Source organism: Armigeres subalbatus, chromosome 3 (genome assembly GCF_024139115.2).
Source record: "Armigeres subalbatus isolate Guangzhou_Male chromosome 3, GZ_Asu_2, whole genome shotgun sequence".
NCBI lineage: Eukaryota > Metazoa > Arthropoda > Insecta > Diptera > Culicidae > Armigeres > Armigeres subalbatus.
In genome coordinates this window covers 34,463,967-34,486,475 of record NC_085141.1, presented here as the reverse complement: position 1 = coordinate 34,486,475, position 22,509 = coordinate 34,463,967, and the positions used below count along the sequence as shown (strand labels likewise).

The 22,509-nt window shown below is 40.1% G+C and overlaps 3 protein-coding genes across 3 annotated transcripts in view; all 3 read right to left on the bottom strand.

Annotated features, from left to right (window-relative positions):
• Positions 1 to 3,893: 3,893 nt before the first annotated feature.
• Positions 3,894 to 7,598, bottom strand: LOC134221565 (uncharacterized). Its single transcript, XM_062700756.1, has one exon. The coding sequence runs from the start codon at positions 7,596 to 7,598 to the stop codon at positions 3,894 to 3,896; it is 3,705 nt and encodes a 1,234-aa protein (XP_062556740.1).
• An 865-nt stretch (positions 7,599 to 8,463) lies between these two features.
• Positions 8,464 to 9,189, bottom strand: LOC134221564 (uncharacterized). Its single transcript, XM_062700755.1, has one exon. The coding sequence runs from the start codon at positions 9,187 to 9,189 to the stop codon at positions 8,464 to 8,466; it is 726 nt and encodes a 241-aa protein (XP_062556739.1).
• Positions 9,190 to 12,152: 2,963 nt separating this feature from the next.
• Positions 12,153 to 22,509, bottom strand: part of LOC134221563 (uncharacterized) — a 60,988-nt gene continuing 50,631 nt past the window's right edge. The window contains exon 4 of the mRNA XM_062700754.1: positions 12,153 to 12,248. Coding sequence (XP_062556738.1) covers positions 12,153 to 12,248 — 96 coding nt within the window. The remainder of the gene's footprint in view (positions 12,249 to 22,509) is intronic.

Here is a 22,509-nt window from a genome sequence, read left to right as displayed (position 1 = left end):
GTAGTATTTCCGTAAAAAATCCAAACAATTTCCAGAGAAAATTTCGAAAAATTTCCTAAGAAAACTTCAAGGGCTTTTGTGAGGAAATTCTAAAAAATTTTCCGTTGAAAATGATGAATAAGTTTTAGAGGCAATTTCAAAAAAATACTAGCAGAAATTTGGAAAGATTTCGAATAGAGACTATAGAAGCATAAATTCGTAAAAATTACCACTGGGACTTCCAAAAAAATGTTCGTGGATTGGGAATAATTTGTCATGAGAATAATGAAAAATGTGTGGAAAAATCTCTAACGAATGTTCCGTAGATATTCCAAAAAAATCACACATAGTGTATATCAATTTTCTCAGCTCGGAAAACTGAGTAAATGTCTACTGCCTGTGCGTGTGTGTGTATGTGTGAAGCACGTGTACTTTTTTACACGTTTCATATAGAAGGACATGACCAATTCGAGAGCAACAGATTTCATTTGACACAGAAACGTTCCTAGTCGGATATTTTGTTTTTGAAGAAAAAATACATGGATACGAATACAAATACATAAATCATTACTTGGGCCTATGGACCCGATTCCCAGCTCACTGCATAGAAAACTAATGATTTATACTGTTGGGAAACTGCAGGATTAAGATTGATAATAAAACGTTGATGCTATCATGATTTCAAAAAGTGAAAAAATATTGTTAAGAAAATTAGTTTGAGCTTTTTAGTGGAATGTCTTCACTTGTCATAAGCCGAGTTTGTACAATCCCATTGAATTCCACCACTTAATTGTAACAGATACGTATTTCGACCTCAACTAATTTTCTGTTGACGATCTGTTTTCAACTGTTGAGGTCGAAATACGTATCTGTCAAGATACAATTAAGTGGTGGAATTCAATGGGATTGTACAAACTCGTCTTATGACAAGTGAAAAAATATTGTTTCTAAGTGTTTGGAAGGAATTTGGATGAGTGAATATATCTTCTCAACTTAATTAAAAAGAAATTATCAATAATACCATCTGGCATCACGTTGTCGTGGAACGTGCATATTTTTGTTTACTTCGCATTTTCTACCATCCAGAGAGAATAAGAGATTACGATGGTGGTGTCAATATCGGTAATACCGGTAAAATACCGGTATTTGTAAAAAATTCTGAAATGTAAAAAATCTTTTTATTTTGACTTTTGGGTGAAAAACAATATATTTTTGACAAATTTTAAACGTCAAAGTCATTGCTTGTTGGGCTGGGAAAAAGGAAATTCAAGTAGACATAACATACTATTCCAGCATGTCTTGGTTGGTATCAGCGAATTCAGAACGGACATATTTTTGCAGCAAAACATTTTACACAATGACTTTTTACTTCAACGAACATTATCTACATCGTCGAGAATCGTTGAAATTGTGAAAAAGATATGTGTTGAGTGTTCTCTAACGGAGAACTCACCACATACCTTTTTCACATACTCAAAACATACCTTTTTCACAATTTCGACGATTCTTGACGATGTAGATTGATGTTCGTTGAAGAAAAAATCATTGGCAATTTGACAGATGCCTAAGAGAACGGAGCATCATGTAAGATGACGATCACAATGATAATCGATTTTTGCTGAACGTCTTCAATGATGCTTACTTGTGCAAAGGTTCATTCATGCGCGCATTCAATTCTTGTTAGTTTTTGAGTCTGATACATGTTGCTGAACACTATTCGAGATTTTTTATACTGACAGCAACATGTTAAATACCGAAAATACCGGTATTTTCCGTCAATAATACCGGCATTTTCGGTACTCAAAATTGACCGGTAATACCGATTTCGTATAACCTGTTAGACCACCCTATTTGGGATGTATTTACCAAAATCACCAGTGGTGGATAAATTTGGGTTTTATTTCATAAAATTGTTAAACATTTCTCGAATAAATTATGAAAACTTCGAGAAAATTGTATTAATTTCGCAGAATTTTCCGACATTCATTTCCCAGGTGAATTTCGAAAAATCTACTGTCTTCTTCAATGGCTCTACATTCCAATTGGAACTTGGCCTGCTTTCAACTTCTATTGGATTGTTTTCAGTCATCAATTGGGAGCTTTCCCATGCCCGCCATTGCAAAGTATATACCTTGTATGGCAAGTACAAGTATACACTATGCCCAGTACGCCGAGACCGTTTCTATCTTCGAAAACATCCTAAACCGGACCATAAATCTTTACTATAAACTTAAAAAAAAAAAATTCAAGTTCAAAAGAATTTTTCGTGAAAAAACGAATTTTCATACGCAATTAGCACGAAAAGGCTAGGGTATGAAAGAAAACGAGCAAACCAACTTTCAGTAGCAATCGAAATGAGCGAAAATGGTTATCACAGGTTATCACTCTTCAGATTGATGGCAATGTTGAATTCTATAAATTTAAAAGATAATACGAAAACGATGTTTCAATTCATAGTACCTGTTCTTACCGGTGCCGTTGGAGAGACCCTAGTTCGGATGTCGGTTGGAATTCGCATATCAAACGGAACACGCGCGACGTTAATGTAGGAACAACACTTTATTTTTAACGTAGTACTTTCCAATAACTACACTTTTATTGCTTTCTATGAAATTGCCCGAACAGCTTTATTCGTGGTGTACATGCGCGCACGGTCGATGTCGATAGCTAACTGACTTACTGCCCTGTGTATATAGTACGATACACAAGGGTCAGTGTGGTGATTTTATGCGCGATAATAGCCGACCGCGGTCGATCGGTACCTATCGTTAGAGAATGTGCAATAGCAATATTGATACGAGATGTATAAGGGAGACTAATATTGTTTCGGTGTTGTGGAACATGTCTGTGTTGCCAGTTAAAGTGGCCTATCTAGTACTAAACATGCCGGCCGCCTTGAAATCATAGGGATTTCAATCTAATGCTAGGGTAACTATTTCGACTGACACTGTTGCATTATATTAATGCCTTTTACTACATATTTGAGGTTTGTTTTGATTTGCAAATTCTTATATACTAACAATTGCTGCTAACCGTAGCCAGAGAGGCGACGGTCGATGAACTATAATTCTGATGTTGCTGTACAGCAAGTGATGACAACGACGACTTCGTGGATGAATAGTTTGTGCTTTCGTTTCCGTGGAGTGTTGTTTGCTGCTATGGTGCTACGTACAAATTACCCGTTTCCTCGATAGGATCTAACGATGGCTTCTTATTCAGGAGTGTTTGCGTTAAGCTGTCCATTTTTCCGTCGTCTACAGATGCAGAGTGCTGACACATATCGCCACCGGGGTGGTTGCGATTAAGTTATCGAGATCGTTCGTCCTCTGGTGCTGAATGCTGACATCAATCGCCCCTGGAACGGAGGCCACCACGCCAGGTGACCCCCGGGAGTGCCCTACGCACTGATGACGATGATGGAATCTTCGCCCCAATTGAACAAGCGGTCTACTACGAAGCTGCGACGGTGATGACTTGCCCTCCGATCGGGTTGATCAGGCCCTGTGGATGACTCGTCGATTACGTTTGCAGCGATGCCGAACAAGGGTACCACATGCTCGGTGAGAATTTGTTGGAGCTGGAGTGCTATGACCTTCGACGATAGTAATTATTTCTTAACGGAACGAATTGACGTCACAACGATTTTTTGATTGCAGGACGAACGACATCAGAAATGAAGCATGCTTGACGATAACTTGAAACCCAAAGATGATGATTGACGGAATGGAACAGCGTGGACCAGAGAATAGAACGTCGTCTTCCAGATGGCCGGTGTCCCTGAAGGGAACCGACGGGTGGCTATGGGAGATGAACATTCCTTTTTGAAACATAATAAAATACAAACACTTAACTGGAAAGCGGAGGCCCTCATTAAGAAGACCTCCGCGGTGCTGGGGCACCATTGATGGAAGAGTTTATTGCTCTTCGTCTGTGGGTGCGTTATCCCTAATTGGTAGAACGCATATTTTGGAAATGGCTCTCTTGAACATCCCATCTTTGGTACGAACGTCCACTACTCGGACGTTTCCATCCGAACCGGTGTAGATTTCTGCCACTCGTCCCAATTTCCATTTTAGTGGAGGTAGGTTATCCTCCTTGACTAAAACCATAGTGTCGATCTTGATGTTGTTGCGCTTTTTGGTCCATTTGGTCCTGTTGTGCAGGTCCGAAAGATATTGGGTCTTCCACTTTTGCCAAAGCTTTTGCACGAAATCTTGTGATTGCTGCCAAGCGTATAAGCGATTTTCCGGTATCTCCTGGAGATCGGGTTCCGGAATTGCCGTCAGAGGTCTTCCTACGAGGAAGTGTCCTGGGGTCAGTGCAGCGTAATCGTTGGGGTCGCTAGTGAGAGGAGTTAGCGGGCGTGAATTCAAAATCGCCGCGATTTGCTGAACTATAGTATGTAGCCCGTCGTAGCTTAGCTGCTGGTTCCCAACGACCTTACGAAAGTGGCACTTAAACGATTTTACCGCAGCCTCCCATAATCCGCCAAAATTTGGCGAACGGGCCGGAATGAAGTCGAATTGAATTCCTTCATCCTCGGCTGCTGTACGAACTACGGTATGCTGAAACTGCTGGTCTAGGAACTGGAGGCGCAACTCTTCCAATTCTCTGTTGGCCCCTACGAAATTGGTGGCATTGTCGCACATGACCACATGCGGTTTTCCACGAACCGCAACGAATCGCTTGAAAGCAGAAAGGAAAGCTTGCGTCGACAAATCCGCTACAACCTCCATGTGAACGGCTTTCGTTGCCAGACATACAAATATCGCCACGAAACATTTCACTGGTGTGCTGCGACGAACTGGATATTTGATGTAGAATGGACCACACAAATCTACACCAACCTTCAGAAAAACGGCTGCTGGGTTGACTCGAACGGACGGAAGATCGGCCATCAGTTGCTCGTGTACAGTTGGCTTGTTCCGGAAGCATGTTACACACTTGTGGCAGACGGTACGAGCCACATCGCGTGCGTTTGTGGGCCAGAATTTTTCTCTGACGGAAGCTACGAGTAGCTGCTGACCAGCGTGGAAAAGTTTACGGTGGTAGTGTTCCACGACTAATTTGGTAAACGGATGACGATGATGTAAAATCATCGGATGTTTGCGACTCTCCGGGATAGGTGCATGAACAAGCCGGCCGCCAACTCGAATCGTTTTTCCAACCATAATAGGATTGAGCGCATGAATCTTGGACGAAGTTTTTACTTCTCGACTGCGAGACAAAGCTGCTACTTCTTCGGGAAAGCTATCCCCCTGGGCTAGGCGAACTAATACTTCAGTCGCTTCGTTCAGCTCCTGCAGCTTGATTGTCCCTGAACGTTTGCTGGCGAGGTTGTTTGGTGAACAGTTGTGAACGAATCGACGGATGTATGCAACTAATCTAACGAGATCAGTGAACGAAGACCGAAGAGCGAATAATTCGCTTGGCGATTTCGCTCGAGCTGGCAGCGCAACAGTTGATCGTTCTTCTAAAAGGGATTGTTCGATGTCTGGTAGAGGGACTGTACAGCTGGGCCACATTGCACGATCCTGCCGCAACCAGAGTGGGCCTTCAAACCACAACGTTTCGTATTTTAACTGTGCGGGAGTCATTCCACGCGAGATAATATCTGCGGGATTATTTGCACCAGCAACATGGTTCCATACGCCGCTGCTAGTAATGTGCTGGATCTCCGAAACACGATTTGCAACGAAGATTTGCCAGCGAGATGGTGGAGAAGCCAGCCAATACTTGACGATTGTAGAGTCTGTCCAAAAGAACGGTTGGAACGTAATCTGAACGCTATGGCGGACCTTTTCGTATAGATGGCTCAATAAAAGAGCTGCGGAAAGTTCGAGTCGGGGTGTTGATAGGACTTTCTTTTTCCGCTTCAGGTCTTCCAGTGGTGCAACCCTTGACTTGGCGGTGATAAGCCGAGCAGTTATTGTACCATCGCTAGTGATACATCGAAGATAGAGACAGGCACCATAAGCGGCATTTGATGCGTCACAGAACCCATGCAACTCTACCGTGGCAAGATCGTTGGAGAATGACACCCAACGGGGTACGGTGAGAGTATCCAATGCCATGAGATTCCTTCGAAATTCGGTCCAGATCCTCTGTAGCTCCTCCGGTAGCGAATCGTCCCAGTCACATTTCTGCTTCCATAAAGTTTGCAGGAAAATTTTTGCTTGTACAACTACCGGACCAATCAACCCGAGTGGGTCGAAAATCTTTGCTAGCTCTGACAATACGGTTCTCTTGGTAATACTTGCCTCCGATCCAAGGTTTGGTATGGTGAGTCGGAAGATGTCGGCTGCTGGCTCCCAAATCAAACCAAGCGTTTTTACTGCAGAAGTTGACGAGTCCAGTTCGAAAGAAGTCCGCTCATCCCGAAGCCCAATAGGAACGTCAGAAAGCAACTCATCGCTGCTGGAGCTCCATTTTCGCAAAATTAAGCCGGCTGAGTTTGTCAGATCTATTAAATCAGCTACAAGAGCCTTCCCTTCGTCCAGTTTATCTGTTCCGGTTAATAAGTCGTCGACGTAAAAGTCCTTCTTGACAGTCTTTGCGGCGACAGGATGTGTTGTTTCGCCTTCACTTCCTAAGCGTTGCAGACACTTTGTTGCAAGGTAAGGTGCGGCGCTAGTTCCATAAGTGACTGTGGTCAACTTGTACGATTTGACGGGTTCATCCGGGCACGATCTCCAAAGGATGCACTGGAGTAACTGATCCGCACGGCAAACGCCTACCATCCTATACATTTTTGCCACGTCTGCAACGAGTGCATGTTTCCAAAACCGGAAGCGTAAGGCAATGGTGTGCAGATCATCCTGGACAACTGGACCCACCATCAACCCATCATTTAGGGAGATTCCTGTTGTCGTGCGGCATGAAGCGTCGAATACGACCCGGAGTTTTGTGGTGGTGCTGTCAGGCTTCAATACAGCGTGATGTGGCAAATAGTAGACAGGTTCTTCTCCTTCTAGTACTTCTTCCATATGGCCCATGGACTTGTATTCCTCGATGAAGTCGAAATACGCCTCTTTCAAAGCACTGTGTGTTGAAAACCGACGCTCTAGTCCATGGAATCGCTTTAAAGCGTTAGCCTTGGAGTCACCCAATCTTTGAATGACAGCTTCCTTCTTTGGTAGAGTGACTACGAATCTACCAACTTCATTGCGGATGGTAGTTCGTTCGAATATTTCTTCACACGCTGATTCTTCCACGGACAACGTGCCTCCAGCGTGGCAAGACTCGAGCTCCCAAAATTTGGTGAGCAGATCGTTGAGATCAGGAGAAGTGATAGGGTGAGAATGGGTTCGTTGTGCTACTGGAGATGATCCAGGTACACGGCCAGAGACAACCCATCCAAAAACGGTTTCATGAAGAGTGGGTCCACCGTCGCATAGTTTGATCTTGCCTCCCCCCAGTAAATCGTAATAATACTCAGCACCGATGATCATATCGATTGATCCAGGCTCAAAGAACGTAGGATCCGCCAACATCAGGTGCTCTGGAATCGCCAAGTGCTGCACATTTACGTATTCGGTCGGCAAATCGGATGTCAGCTTGGGAAGGACATGTAGCTGAATGTGCTCCGCATAGGAGGAGATTTTCAGCGACCGCGGCATTACGGTTGCGCTCACCGTTCTTGATGATTTCGTAGAAGTACCCCCAATACCGACTATAGACAGGTGATCAGGCAATCCTACTAGTTTAAGCTTCTGGCATAGACTCCGAGTGATGAAGCAGTATTCGGAGCATGAGTCGAGAAGCGCTCTGCAAGCTGCATGTTTCCAAATTGGTCTGTTATGCGCACCAAGGCGGTGGACAACAGAACTTGACGGGATGGAATATTGATGCTCACCGGCAGTGGGTTAGTGTTATGCAAGGGTGTAAGATCTGTGGTGGGATGTGGGTGTGAAAGTGTGCTTGCGATTGGGAATGAACTTGTGTTGGGTCCTGTGCTTTGACTTGATGTGGCATGGTTCTGGGCGTGTGGCTGTGTTTGTTGGTTATTCGCTCTTTGTGTTCGTGTTTGTTCTTGTGGGACGGAGGAACCGATCTGTGACGACGTAGCAGCTGCTCCGCCTTCTGTTGCACCGGAATGCAGAAGAGTATGGTGCTTTCGTTGGCAGTGTCGGCAGACACCTTTCGTGCAGAAACGAACTAGATGCGACGATGAGAAACAGTTTAAGCAAAGACCACACTTTTTCACCTTCTCGTAGCGTTCAGGCACTTTCATTTTCAGGAACCGCTGGCATCTGAATGCTGAATGCTGGAATTCTCCACAAAAAGGACATCGATTGGAAGACTGCATCGACGGATGACTCACAGAAGTTTTCGGTTTGCGGAATTCGGTGTGGGTGGAAGGTTTCTCTGGAGCAATTGACTGGAGCACAGAACATTGATTTCGCAGAAATTCGATGAGTTCTTCGTATTTGGGAACCTCCTTGGAGCAATGATGCGACTCCCAATAGCGAAGCGTTGTCGAATCTAATCTGGAACACACCAAATGAACCAGGATGGTGCTCCAGTTAGCGGTATGCTCCCGATTTTCTCCATCATTTGAAGGTTCCGATCATATTCGCTGAGTAGGTGATTCAGCGCTTCGTAGCTTTCGCGCTTCATCGGCTCTACAGCAAACAGAGCGTCTAGATGGGCCTTCACTATGAGCTTCCGATTCTCGTAGCGTTTCTGCAGAAGATCCCAGGCGATAGCGTAGTTTGCTGATGTCATCTCCAGCGCTGCAACTTCCTGCAATGCTTCACCCACTAAAGATGACCGTAAATAGCTAAATTTGTCCATGTCGGACAGCTGACGGTTACGGTGGATTAAGCTCTGGAACATGTCTCGAAAAGTAACCCACTCTCGAAGACGACCGCTGAAGCTTGGCAATCGCAGTTCTGGCAACTTCACTGTCGATGTAGGATTAACTGCTGGCAGCGAAGCGACTGGAGTCTGTACTGCAGGTGCAGCTCCTGGAGTGGATTCGTTCTTTAACGATCGCAAGGATGAACGCAAATCGCAATAAACGTCTTCGGTTTCCGCGATTACTTCTGCGCTTTCTTTACATCGCCGTTCGGACAGAATCTCCAATCTGGCAGTTCGTTCCTCGGAACTTTCCTTCGATTCTGCTACTCCTTTTTCGTCGATTCCCTCCGTTACCTCTTCGATTTTTGACCGAATCGCATAGAATTTCGACATGGCCGCCTCCAGCATCGCTAGCCTAGTGTCGATATGCGCGTAGTGCTTCTCTTTCTTAAACCTATCAATAAAGCGCCTCGAAGGTATTCTGTAGCTGCCGCGCTTGCCGCTTCAATTCCTTCAACTCACTCGCCATCTTTTCTTTATCACTCTCCGACTATTATTGTTAAGCACTGATTGTCTATTTAAGCCAAACTAATTGAAGTGAATCAATCCAAAATAGCCTAAGCTATACCGAACAGTCACAGTTCACAGTGAATTAGTATCACCACCACTAGTTTCTGAATTCGAACTAAGTCCGCACTGTAATTGATTCAATCAATCAATGGAAATTGATAGTCATATTCACACATCACTTTTAGCACTATTCCACAGTAACTCGACGATTCGCGATTCCTCAACGTCCCACGGGATGACAATGACAGAATTCAAGCAAAGTGGTTGACTGCAGCAGGGGAACCAACCGAGCGAACAACAAGCCAGAAAACGCCAGCAGAAACCAAGACCGCCAATCAAGAGGACACAAGGATCAGATTCCCAAAAGAAAATCGCATGCAACTATTTCATATTTAATTGGCATTTCAGCATGCCGTTTTATTGCTTCAATTACCCACAAATTATTTGGTGCGCATCTCATGCATGATGCCACCACAGATCACGAAATAGTACTTCCCCGATTCCAATCCTTATTCCGTTCTGTAATCCTTCCAGGTTTCCTCCCACGCTCTCGTGTTCCTCCTCCGTGGTCACCAACTAGCAAGCTTCAATATGGGTCAGCGACCGGTCAAATGATAGTGTTGGATGGTTCGATGGCTGACTTCACTTATTATCTGCTTCTCTTCACGGCGCTAATGGCCGACTTCAATTGTCCACTGTTCACTCTTATGACGGATACCCAAGCCAAGCCGATAATTTAACGATGGCCGGTATCAACTCCACTAGCACTTTTGTTCCTCTCGTAAGTGTCCAAACACGCGTTTCACGGTACCGATTTTCGTGGGTTTCTCCAAATTCCAACGGTCGACCGGCCCGTACCCGGTTCAAAGGACCAAAAATGTTCTTACCGGTGCCGTTGGAGAGACCCTAGTTCGGATGTCGGTTGAAATTCACATATCAAACGGAACACGCGCGACGTTAATGTAGGAACAACACTTTATTTTTAACGTAGTACTTTCCAATAACTACACTTTTATTGCTTTCTATGAAATTGCCCGAACAGCTTTATTCGTGGTGTACATGCGCGCACGTTCGATTTCGATAGCTAACTGACTTACTGCCCTGTGTATATAGTACGATACACAAGGGTCAGTGTGGTGATTTTATGCGCGATAATAGCCGACCGCGGTCGATCGGTACCTATCGTTAGAGAATGTGCAATAGCAATATTGATACGAGATGTATAAGGGAGACTAATATTGTTTCGGTGTTGTGGAACATGTCTGTGTTGCCAGTTAAAGTGGCCTACCTAGTACTAAACAGTACCTGCCTAGGACTATGTTAAAACTAACAAGGTTGTATTACCACTAGGTTGATTGAAGATTTTCTATTCACTACGGATTTTGTTAGAAATTTATAAAAAGTTAACTTGCAGTAAACATTTCGATCAACGAAACGCTTTGTAGATTTTGACGACCCTTCAAATGATTGGGGAATAAGATCTACTCAAAGATCCCTAAAATGCGATATACAACAAAAGTAGAGTAAAGTAAAAACATTTGAAAAGTCATGAACGCACCTCTCTACTGAGATACAAATTTTTCATTGAAATAAAAACAAAAACTTTCTTGAATTTCCGTTTTACGAACAAAAAACGCGCGATTCATCGTCCGTCGGATACAGATGGTTTCGTGCTCCACTTCCGCTTTGCATCCATCTACTTTATGCACAGAACGACAAACGCAAGAACGGAAATGCATCTTGAGTAAAAAAAAAACTACAACAAAAAGCACATCACTCTAACGACCTTCCACGTTTAATGCTCTCACTCTGTTGTGTGCCTCTGCCGGCTCTGCTGCTCCGAGAAGGTGGGTTTGGCATTCTTCGCAGAAATAAAAGGCACAACAACCAGATTTCCTTTCATTCCGCTTAATTACGCGATGAAAATTGGTCTACATTTTTTTGTGCGCATAAAACTTCAAGTTCTTCCGCTTCCACTATGCACGGGTCCGGGATTTGAGATTCTATCCCGGTGCTAAATTCGAGCAAACAACACAGAGAAGCACGGTCAGTCGAGTGAAATCAGCAGCGCATGTCTACAATTGGAAGCTATGGGAAAATTCGATTGCTGCAGATGCAGAATAGCAAAAAAATAACTTTTTCTTATGGATGCCGCTCGTCTATCAACGAAGTCGTCCAATGATGGTTTAAATAAGAAATGGTACAGAAAATGTTGTGTATTATAAAAGAAAAACATTTATTGTTCAAGAGAACATAGTATATGCAACTACAGCCGCTTTTCAGCACTCCTAAATCTCTTCTAACTGGTCATAAATTTGACATGGGAACTTCTTCCAAAACAATAAACATAAAAGAACTGATGACTTTGATTAGCGATTTTGTACTTGTGGAATCTTGTGGTCAAGAATCGCATAAGATCAAGTTGATCGACAACAACAATTTAGAGCGAAGATTTATTATTTTGAAAATCAACGGACACAAATAAATTTGTTTTCAGTACATTCCAAGGCCATTTACGAACTATAAATTGAGCCACATACTAGCCTACATAGCGCGCATGCAAGTCAGAAACACCCATAATGACTAATTACGAATGACATAGTACCGTTCGTTGTAACGCTCATCACTACCGATCCATCGGTGACGGGAGAGCAAACGGCAGTCATAAAAATTCTTTCCCTTCGCCTATGCGAGCGGGCCCAAACACTTAACGATGACACAACATCACACCAACGAACGGAACATGCTAAGCAAAACACCATATAATTGAGCCAATTCACTACAACAGAAAATCACAGTCATCACAGCATCAGCCCATCGAAAGACGACAGCAGGCCACGCGCGTTCATCACTTTCAGTTTTCTAACCATCTGTTGTTGCTGAGTCAGTTCCCAGTTCTGAAAAGATAGGCTGGTTCAAAAAATCAAAGTTGCTCCGCACTTCTTCTCATGCGGTTTACATCGGATTACAGAACTTCCAATAAGATCAAGTAATTGTAATACAACTCGAATGATGGATATGCGGCAATTTCGATTTTTCGAACCACTCTAATGCAAGCATTGCTGTAGATAAACAACGCCAATAGCGTCTGACGCACATATAGCCGCCAATGCTCCCCCAACTAACCTTCATAGATCTTAGTATAGGGACAACCACCAACACCGCAACCTCCACCGCGCTGCTGACAGAACCGCAGGAAGTACATTTCGATGCGATTACGTATAACGTTTTCGACTCGAGTCAACACCGTTGAACGCCGCCCGGGTTCGGAAAATCTGGTTGATCACGACGACGCGACGACAGGATAGCACAAACTGTGTATGTATGTACCTAAATTGTATCAGGTTCGACGCACATCAACATCAACACCAGAATAACAACCCTCATCGCGAGAGCAAACAAGGTCGTGATCGACGCATCCTCAACTCGATTTGATCTTGATCACGATCGCCGCTGACTATGCGACGGATGTCATGTCGTGTCGTCTGCCACGCAATACACGCAACGTTGATTTTTTTTCGCATGTAATCGCGATAGCTTTGTTCAATGAGTGTGTTCGGGCTCCCGGTTGCCTGAATATTGCTATTTTGTTTTCAAATTTGCACGTTCTTCGTCATACTTTCTTATTTACGTTGGAACATCTGGTAGAAACCACATACCTGACCTTGGTGCACGTAACACAATGTTTGATGATTCTTAGAACTGTTTAGATAATCTGATCGGACATCATCCGGCAAATCAATAAGTTTCTAATTCATTATTAAAATTCCTATTCATAGGGAAAGTAACGACTTTAACTTTATTATTACCAGGGGGACTTCGATAAGAAAATTATTTTGAGCTTTTTAGTGGAATGTCTTCACTTGTCGTAAGACGAGTTTGTTTGTGGAATTAAATGGGATTGTACAAACTCGTCTTACGATAAGTGAAGAAAATTATTCTAAGCTTTTAGTGGAATGTCTTTTGTACAATTTCATTTCTTGACTCGTCGAGACAAGTACGAGACACTGAAGACGGCCTTACTGTTGAGGTCGAAATACGTATCTGTCAAAGGTACAATCAAGTGGTGGAATGAAATGGAATTGTACAAACTCGTCTTATGACAAGTAAGGGGATTTGCATTCTTTGAACAAAGGGTTCATATCGTTCTTTGCGTTAAACCAAGCTGATGGATGAATTGAAAGAAGAAAAAACTATACTATTCTTAGCTTTATAACATCCCTTTGAAAGAAGGGATCAAATTTTTCTTGCACTAGACGAGCAAATACATTAATTGAAAGGAAGAGTCATATCTTCGTTGGCCTTATGTCGAGCAAATACATCCCACAATGGGGAAATTCGATTTCAAAGGTGGAAAAAATTGATAACTTTCTTCACAAACAACTTACAGAAGAGATCAAGAGCTTATTCGAAAGGGAATTTTTCAAAGAATTCAGTGAGTGCCAGCTCAATAACTACATACACAAGTGTCTCATGTCTATAAAACATCACTCGCTGAATTTCTTGGGAAATTTGCTTTCGAATAAGCCCTTAATCTTATCTGTGAGTCGCTCGTGAGAAAAGTTATCCTATTTTGTATAAAAAGTTACATTACATGAGCTGTATGACCCCTAAATCCCCTATAATTCAATATTTTTAATGAATTACATGATTATTTGTTATTTTCATTATATAATTGGAAAATATCAATTAAATTAACATTACTACATCATTTCCTTGCTCAGAATCATTAAGCTATATTATTTCATAGGGGAATTTAGGCAAAAAGGTAAGAAAAAAGAGTATCTCCCATCACCTCCTATCTATGATCACATCAAGACTCATAACATATGACTATTCTTGTCTAGTTGTGCTATCGGGTATGGTTTGGAAATGTTTGGCATCGGTGGTATTCAAAAGTTTTTAAAAATCGTTTTTTACTCAATAAATAACCAAATAAAACATTTGTGGAACGACTTATTTAATTAATTTTTGTTCGGCAAACATTTGTCAATATCTGTTCAAAACTTTGAGACAATAATATCAGCACTTATCTGTAAATATTACTATTTTTACACAATACATGAAAATTGCGCATAAAATGCGCTTTGATGCTTATGTGACCCCAAAATCCCTTAAATTTCCAACTTTTACCAACAAAACATATTAAGTGCCCTTCTGTGGATCCACAGTGAAGAGATAAACCAATTTTAGAACAATGTCTTAAAGATAAAATGACAAATAGTTTGTAAACTCGCGATATACGGGGCATTAGGGCAAAACGAGCTCAATAACTACATACAGAAGCGTTCCACATCCATGAAACAGCACTTACTGAATTCTTTGCAAAATTCCCTTTCGAATAAGCTCTTGATCTCTTCTGTAAGTTGTTCGTGAAGAAAGTTATCAATTTTTTCCACCTTTGAAATCGGATTTCCCCATTGTGCATCCTTTGGAGTATACTTTCTTGACTTTTATTGTACGACAAAGTGGAAATAGGAATAAAAAGTGTCGTTTGGCCAAAAGTAATTCGTTCGAAATCCATTTGGCCGAATGCCACTTGGCCGATTAACATTTAATGGTAAGACCGAAAATCTCATTTGACTGAAAAGGACATAGGACTGACAATATCGTTCGGCCGAACTGATCATTTGGCCGATATAGTCGTTTCACCGAACAAAATCGTTTGGCCAAAAATGCCGACATTGTCATTTGATCGAAAGCGTATTTTGGCCACCAATGTTTTCTTCTTACATCTCATGACTTACAGGGGATGGACAAAATAATTAGGATAGGCAAATTTTGGGTAAAATTAGATGTGTTGCAACTAAGTTATCATCCGATTTTGACAATTGGGTTGTTAAGCAAAAAAAAAATATGAGGATTTTTATAGTTTAACATAAAAAGCATGCTTCGCTGATTTCCAACATATTTTTATTTTGTTTGTAAACCTTTTATTTACATTTTTATACAGCAAACAATAAGCCATTTCAATCGATAGAATGACACTAACATTCATAGAATGACAGTTGGCCCATGCAGCATAAGAATAAATTTTTAGTCCCATATAAATTTAAAATGCAAATTAAAAATAGTTCCGGGGCTCCAAAAATTCTTGAAAATTGGGGTTAGGCTTAGTTTTTATGCAGATTCAGAATATGTAAAAACATATATACCCCTAAACAACCCAATTCAGGCATGCCTGAACTAGAAAATTATTGCATTTTGACGGTATGTCCATGGAACCGACTATGGCCACCGGATTCCGGAGATATTCCGGGTTTTTCGGAGGTAGGTTCAAAACCGTAAATTTTAGGTGGATATTAGGAGAAGTTGTGGTTAAAAATTGAATAATATTAGTATCCACAAATGAAGTAGGGCTCTTGCCAATTGGAACCATATATTGAGATTTGGAATCGGACCAGAATCAAGTGAGATATGGCCATTTCTTTATAATCGGTTCCGATCGATACTTATCAAAGGGGTCAGGCCACAATTTCATTTGAATCTCGCTTTTTGATAGATCGTTCACTATGATTTTATTCCAGAAGGATTCTAATGTGTCAAAAATGAAAAACCAATTGAATGAACGAATCCTGGAGTCGCTGGGATGTCCCCGGGGAACCTGTGAATGGGAACATTAAAGTTTTAGCACCAAAATCAGTCATTCGACGGATCTTTTTTCATAGTTTTCGATCAGGAAGCGAAGTATGAATATAAAATGGTCCATTGACGGCTCTGACCGGCTCCAGGATCTACGGATTGGCCCCGGGAACCGGTGGAAGGGGACATTTTAGTTTTAGCGCCAAGCTTCTCGATCAAGAAGCGAAGTATGAATATAAAATGGTCAATTGACGGTTCTGACCGCTTCCAGGATCTACGGATTGGCCCCGGGGAACCTGTGGAAGGGGACATTTTAGTTTTAGCACCAAAACCAGTCATTCGACGGCTCTTTTTTCGTGGTTTTCGATCAGGAAGCAAAGCATGAATATAAAATAATCCTTTAACGGCTCGGATTCCGGTGGCCATAGTCGGTTCCATGGACATACCGTCAAACTGCATTAATTTTCTAGTTCGGGCATGCCTGAATTGTCAAAATCGGATGATAACTAAATAGTTACAACACATCCAATTTTATTCAAAATTTGCCTATCCTAATTATTTTGTCCATCCCCTGTACTTCTCAGTTTGACTTTTCAATGATCATTTCTGTGTGCTGCATATTCGTTTGGATTAACTCGTTCGGACTGTGGGAACGGTAATCTGTGGAGGTGCACTTCAAATTCGTTCATTGATCGAATCTGATTGGAATGAATTGCAACTGCTTCAAGCAAATTAAAACTTTGGATTTTTTCCCCTTGTTATGTATTTTAATCACTGCGATCATTTGTTAGGTCTGTTGTGATATATGCCCCATTTGATATAGCTTTGTCAAATTGACACATCATTGCTATGTAGAGCAATTTCATCACCTTGACTACCAGCATCTTTCCAGTGCGGTACAGGTTTACCTCGATTATATGGACCCTCGATTATATGGACTTCTTTATATGGACTTTTTACCTCGATTATATGGACATTTTTTATGCTCAATTTTTTTCGTGTCTAGAGGTTTTAAATACCCGTTGAATATTCTACGTCATATTTTACATTGATTCTATATTTATTAAGGTACATTGGGACAAAAAAGCCAGGAAGGCGTGCTTCAAAAGATAAATATGATGAAACCGCACATTGAATCATATAATCGGCTGACTAGATTGATTTACCAATGTCACGTTGCAAATTTTATTGCATTTGTGTATTTTATTAATCAACAACTACCACGGCCACGTCCTTACAAAAAGGTGTGGAACGATAACGAGTATTTTAGGTGATCTCTGTTATATGGAAACTTGATGTGAATTGTCAGTCTGAGAAGCGAGTGATGAGATGTCCGTATTAAGCTGTTAGATCTTCGCTAACAAACCATTTTCTGCCCTTGGTACGTGGAGTTAAGTGTAGGGAATGGAATTGAACAAGAGGCGGATGGCGCATTAACATCCAGCAAATTTGACCAAGCATGTTTTTTTCGCAGTTTTCCCAGGAAACTGGAAAAGCTTATTTCAATGGCTACTACGTAAAGTATCGAACCTGGCATTATTTTTGTTTTAACAAAATGGATTATTATTTAAACTGTAAGAAACTACAAATACATGTTATTAAAGATCCCGGTATTTATATTTGTTCGACTCAAGGTTTGCGGATTATACTGATGCTGTACAGGAGGAAGATAATTTGAGTATCTGGAATTTAAGTTAGCAGTTCTCAAATGATTTGCTGCTTAAAGAAGGTTTCCAAGGTTGCTGGCAGCAAGTCTTTAAATTATTTCAATCTTATGGTGAATTTTAATTGGTTGAATTAAGACGATATAAATATAATGAAGAATGTGCTCAGTTATTTTTTCCAATAATTATTACCGTAAACTTTAGTAACGATGTCTAGTTTTTCATTCCGTTATTCAGTCAGAAGCTACTGACAATAACAGAAGTGCTGGGGAAACGCGAAAGGAAGCTCCCCAACAAAATTGTAGTGTAGGGTGAAATAATGAACTCATAGTAGCGGATAAACATATTTCCAAAAAAAGGAAACTTTCGAAAAACTTTAGTTTGAGCTTTAAACTTGTAAAAGCTTGTTTTTTTTTTCAACCACGCCGTTCGCATTTTTGAGTACGATATGTAGGGCTCAAATGGAGTCTTCCTGGCATCAGCCGTTGTCTTCGGAAGGAAATGGACCGACGGAAAATAAAATCAATAAAAATATTCCCGGTTTTAATAGTACGTAGGCCATTTTAGTGTTTAAACTCGTCGGAAAGTACGATCCTTCTTTAAAGACAAGCCTCCCGGAATCCAAATTTAAATCTCAGTACGGAAGCAACGCACAACTATTATTTTCATTAAGGTGGTTTTACAACAAAGCCACAAATCGGCCGGCCACGGCACGTGCTTTTCTAGTGATTTATCAAGAGCACGAATTGAGAGAACCACAACGCCCATGGGGATGAAACATCCGTAGATCGTATGCTTACTTATGCTAAGTAATCGACTTTAATTTCAGCATCGTACGGAAATTATTACGCTAAATTTGAACTTTTAACAATAGGAGTAGGAAACCGTGTGGTGAATTTAAAATTCACCACATGGCTTGATTGTATAATCACCTTAACAGCATGCGTTGAATAATAAAAATAACAGTTGTGCGCTACTTTCGTATTGAGAGGAGTGTCCTTGAAAACGCGAGTAGATTTAAATTTAGGTTAAGGGGTGCTTGTCTTTAACATAGGAACAAAGTCCACAATATTACCAACAATTTATTTTGAAATGGGATTACAGGAGGCTTATCTTCAACATACAAACATAGTCCAAAATATTTACAACAGGTTCTAACAGGTGTAGGTGCAAACGGCACTAGAGAAAATGGCACTGATAAATGGATAGGCCCTCTTATTTACATGAATTTAAATTCATAGTGAGAATTCCCATCAAACGCAACTTGTTGCAAACAGATCAGCCAAAGATGAGTGCCGGAAAAGAGAGACTATCTCTAGGAGTTTTTGTATAAAAAATGTATTTTGGCCATAACATCTGAGTCCATAGTCAGATCCGGCCAATTTTTAATAACAGACAATAGTACTGAATTCTCCGTCGAATTCAATTTGCTGCGATCGTATAAGGATAAGTTTATTTTTGAAGCGAAAACATAACTTTCTCGGACGCATAGTATTTGCTTTGGAAATAAAACAGGTATGTACTGTAGTTAGAATTCGTGGCTAAGTTTATTTTTTTGTCCACATTAGGCTAGGCTAAGTCTTCATTATTAACGTAACCTTAGAAAATGGAGTGCAAGGCAGCTGAAAACGGTTAAGTTCTTAAAAAAAAATCAACAACTACTGAATCATCATAAAATGGGCCAAAACATGCGGATTAGACTGTAATGCAGAAAATTGATATTTTTGTATTTTATTAAGACAAATTTAATCTTTGAACACAAATTTTGAGAGGAAAAGTTGCTTCGATTATATGGAAAAATCAATTAAATGGACTTTTTTGCATAAAAAAGTCCATATAATCGAGGTATACCTGTATTATGGTTCTGATGAATCGTTTGGGACTTGTTCTCCAACATTCAGAGGGCTCTATCAGCCCCCTGTCGAAGAACTGTAATCTTTTAGCTGGACAAAAATGGCATAACAGATGTTCCGAGTCCGCTACATGTATGCTGCAGAAACGACATACATCCTCTTGAAGTTTTGCTAACAGCTTCAAGTGATATCGGCTCGGGCAATGGCCTGTTATTATACCTTTATATGTGTTTAGATCTGTTTTGAAAAATCTAAAATTTTGCGAGTGATAACTTATTTTGGTGTGATGAAACGTTTAGACTGCCTCGCAATTAAGGTGTCCAGATGTCCTCAATTTTTGAATGCTCCCAAGATTTGAGTTCCAATTTAAGAGAACACGCAAGTACACCAAAAAATAGTTCGGGACCTATGCATTGTCGAGATTAACCAAGTCTTGTCAGCATATCAGCTTGTTCATTGCCTTCAATGTCACAATGACCAGGAACCCAATGCAGTTCACTTTGCTACGACTACCCAAGTTTTGAAGCGACTGAACACATTCCCAAACGAGTTTAGATGTGCATCTTGATGATTTCAGAGCATTCAATGATGCATGACTATCAGATATTATGCAAATATTTGAACAGGGGAAATGACGGCTTTGGCAGGTTTTGTTCTATTATTGTCAGGGAGGGTTTTTGTTCACCAAATTTCATGAAATTTGGGTACATTATTCTTTGATATGCAAAGAATGTTTAGGCTAAATTAGTTTAAGAAGTTTAGTTAAAGAAAACCCCCTGACAATAATAGAACATAACCTGCCAAAGCCGTCATTTCCCCTACCTGTAATTTCGGCGTAAGCATGAATTAGAGCATTCTTAAATAGCCTGAACCACGGCTTGGTTACGCCTGCTCCAACTTGATTGTTCAGCTTTGAACCACCGGTGTAAAACACAATTGATCCTAAACGAAGATTTGGTACACCATTTGTCCATATCCCGGGTAGAAATGAATAACAAATAAATAACATGATAATAACAAATTTTGCTGTGACAGATTTTGATATTCCTTTATTATTCATGAATAACATAGAAAAAGCATTCTAGCAGTATTTTTTTTTCTTTTATATATCTTTATTATAGTGGTTTGCAGACCTACCCGGGTAGAGGTGAATAACAAACAAATAACATAATAATAACAAATTTTGCTATGATATCAGATTTAGTTATTCTTATGTTATTCATAAATAACATAAAATAACATCGCAACAACAAGTTTTGTTATAACAGTAAAATTAGCTATTCATATGTTATTGTAAGAAAGAGCACAACAACAAATGAAGAACACATTTTGCAATCATAGCAAAGTTTGTTATTCATTTATTATTTGCATTGTCAACATATCAATAATAACTGATTTTGATATTTTCTTTTCTTCAAATATTTTGCTATTGGTTTGTTATTATAATAGCAAAATGAGTTATTTATGAGTTATTTGCTAGTGCAATGTCTGTTATTATTTTTGCTATTTTAGCAACTATATCAAACAAACTAATATCAGATTTTGCTATTCAGTTATTCATATATTAATAGTAAAATTTGATATTATTTTGCTGTTTTCTTCTACCCGGGTAGGACGGCTCACCTCTTATGCAGCAAATTTTGATATAATAGTAAAATTTGTTATTATTATGATATTGTATGGAAGAACAGAACAACAAATGAAGAACACATTTTGCAATCATAACAAAGTTTGTTATTCATTTATCATTTGCATTTTCAACACATCAATAATAACTCATTTTAATATTTCCTTTTCTGCAAATATTTTGCTATTGGTTTATTTGCTCTTATAATGGCAAAATGAGTTATTTTTCAGCTATTCTCTCGAACAAATTTTTGCTATTATTTTAGTTATTTTAACAACTATATCAAACAAACTAACATCATATTTCATATTCTGTTATTCATTTATTATTGGTAAAATTTGTTATTCTTTTGCTATTTTCTTCTTCCCGGGATTCTTCGCTCAAGATTAATTACATCAAAACATCGATAAAAGTTGTATCTTATTCACCTCATCCGTTAAGTCACCTTCGAAGAGGTTTGAATCTCTTTTGTACTTCAAAGCACTCTTTTCTGCTTCTAATTGAATAAATTGTCCAAGGGGTCCAAGGGAGCAAAGCGTCCAGCGTCTGTACCACCCTTTATTTTTGTGGCCACCATACTGGGTTGTACAATCCATTGAATGATTTTCGGCTTTAGTCCCCACTTTTTACCGAACGTCGCCTTACTTATCCATAAAGCATTTGTAGCTTTGCTTAATGCTTCTTCAAGATGTAAGTTCCAATTCAGCTTACTGTCAAGTCAAACGCCAAGATGCTTGACTGAGTTTGAAAGTTTGAATCGGCTCCATCAGTTTAAAAGTAGGAAAAGAATCAATTCGTCTCCTTGTAAACGCCACTAATGTAGCCGTGGAAGGATTTATGTTTAATTCTTCTTTTTCACACCATAATGTGATGAAATTTAGGGCAATTTGCATTCGATTAGAAATAACACAGTCATATTTTTTCCTAACCAATATAACTACCCAAGTACCATTTTATTTTTCAAATGGTTTTAAGGCACTCTCTCTTGTAGAGCAAATAACGGTTTTCAAGAGCGTTATAAAACTAAAAATGTTACTTGGGTATATAATCCGCGAAGCCAATTATGTCGAAGACTCGAGCCTCCAGTTGTTCAAGAAAATCGTCAACGATTAAAGTCCACAATAGAGGGAAGTACGTCTCCCCGAGGACACATCAGGATAACATCTCGCCAATCCAGTCAGCAATGGATACTTCAGAACCTCGTTTCAACATAGCATTCTTCATTGAACTGTGGCATGTGTTATCGAATGCTCCTCCTGCTCAAGGAACGCTGCAAGTAAAATTGCTTTTGCTTCAAAAATTTTAAGAATTTTTCGATCAGAAGCAAAAATTCTCGAAGAAAATCCAAAAAATTTCCAAACGAAAAAAAAATTTCAACGAATTTGTTAAAGAAATTCCAAATATAAACCATAGAAATTCTGAAGAATTTTTT

Coding starts and splice junctions, on each gene's coding strand:
- LOC134221565 (XM_062700756.1), bottom strand. CDS start 7,598: ATGCCGCGGTCGCTGAAAATCTCCTCCTATGCGGAGCACATTCAGCTA.
- LOC134221564 (XM_062700755.1), bottom strand. CDS start 9,189: ATGCTGGAGGCGGCCATGTCGAAATTCTATGCGATTCGGTCAAAAATC.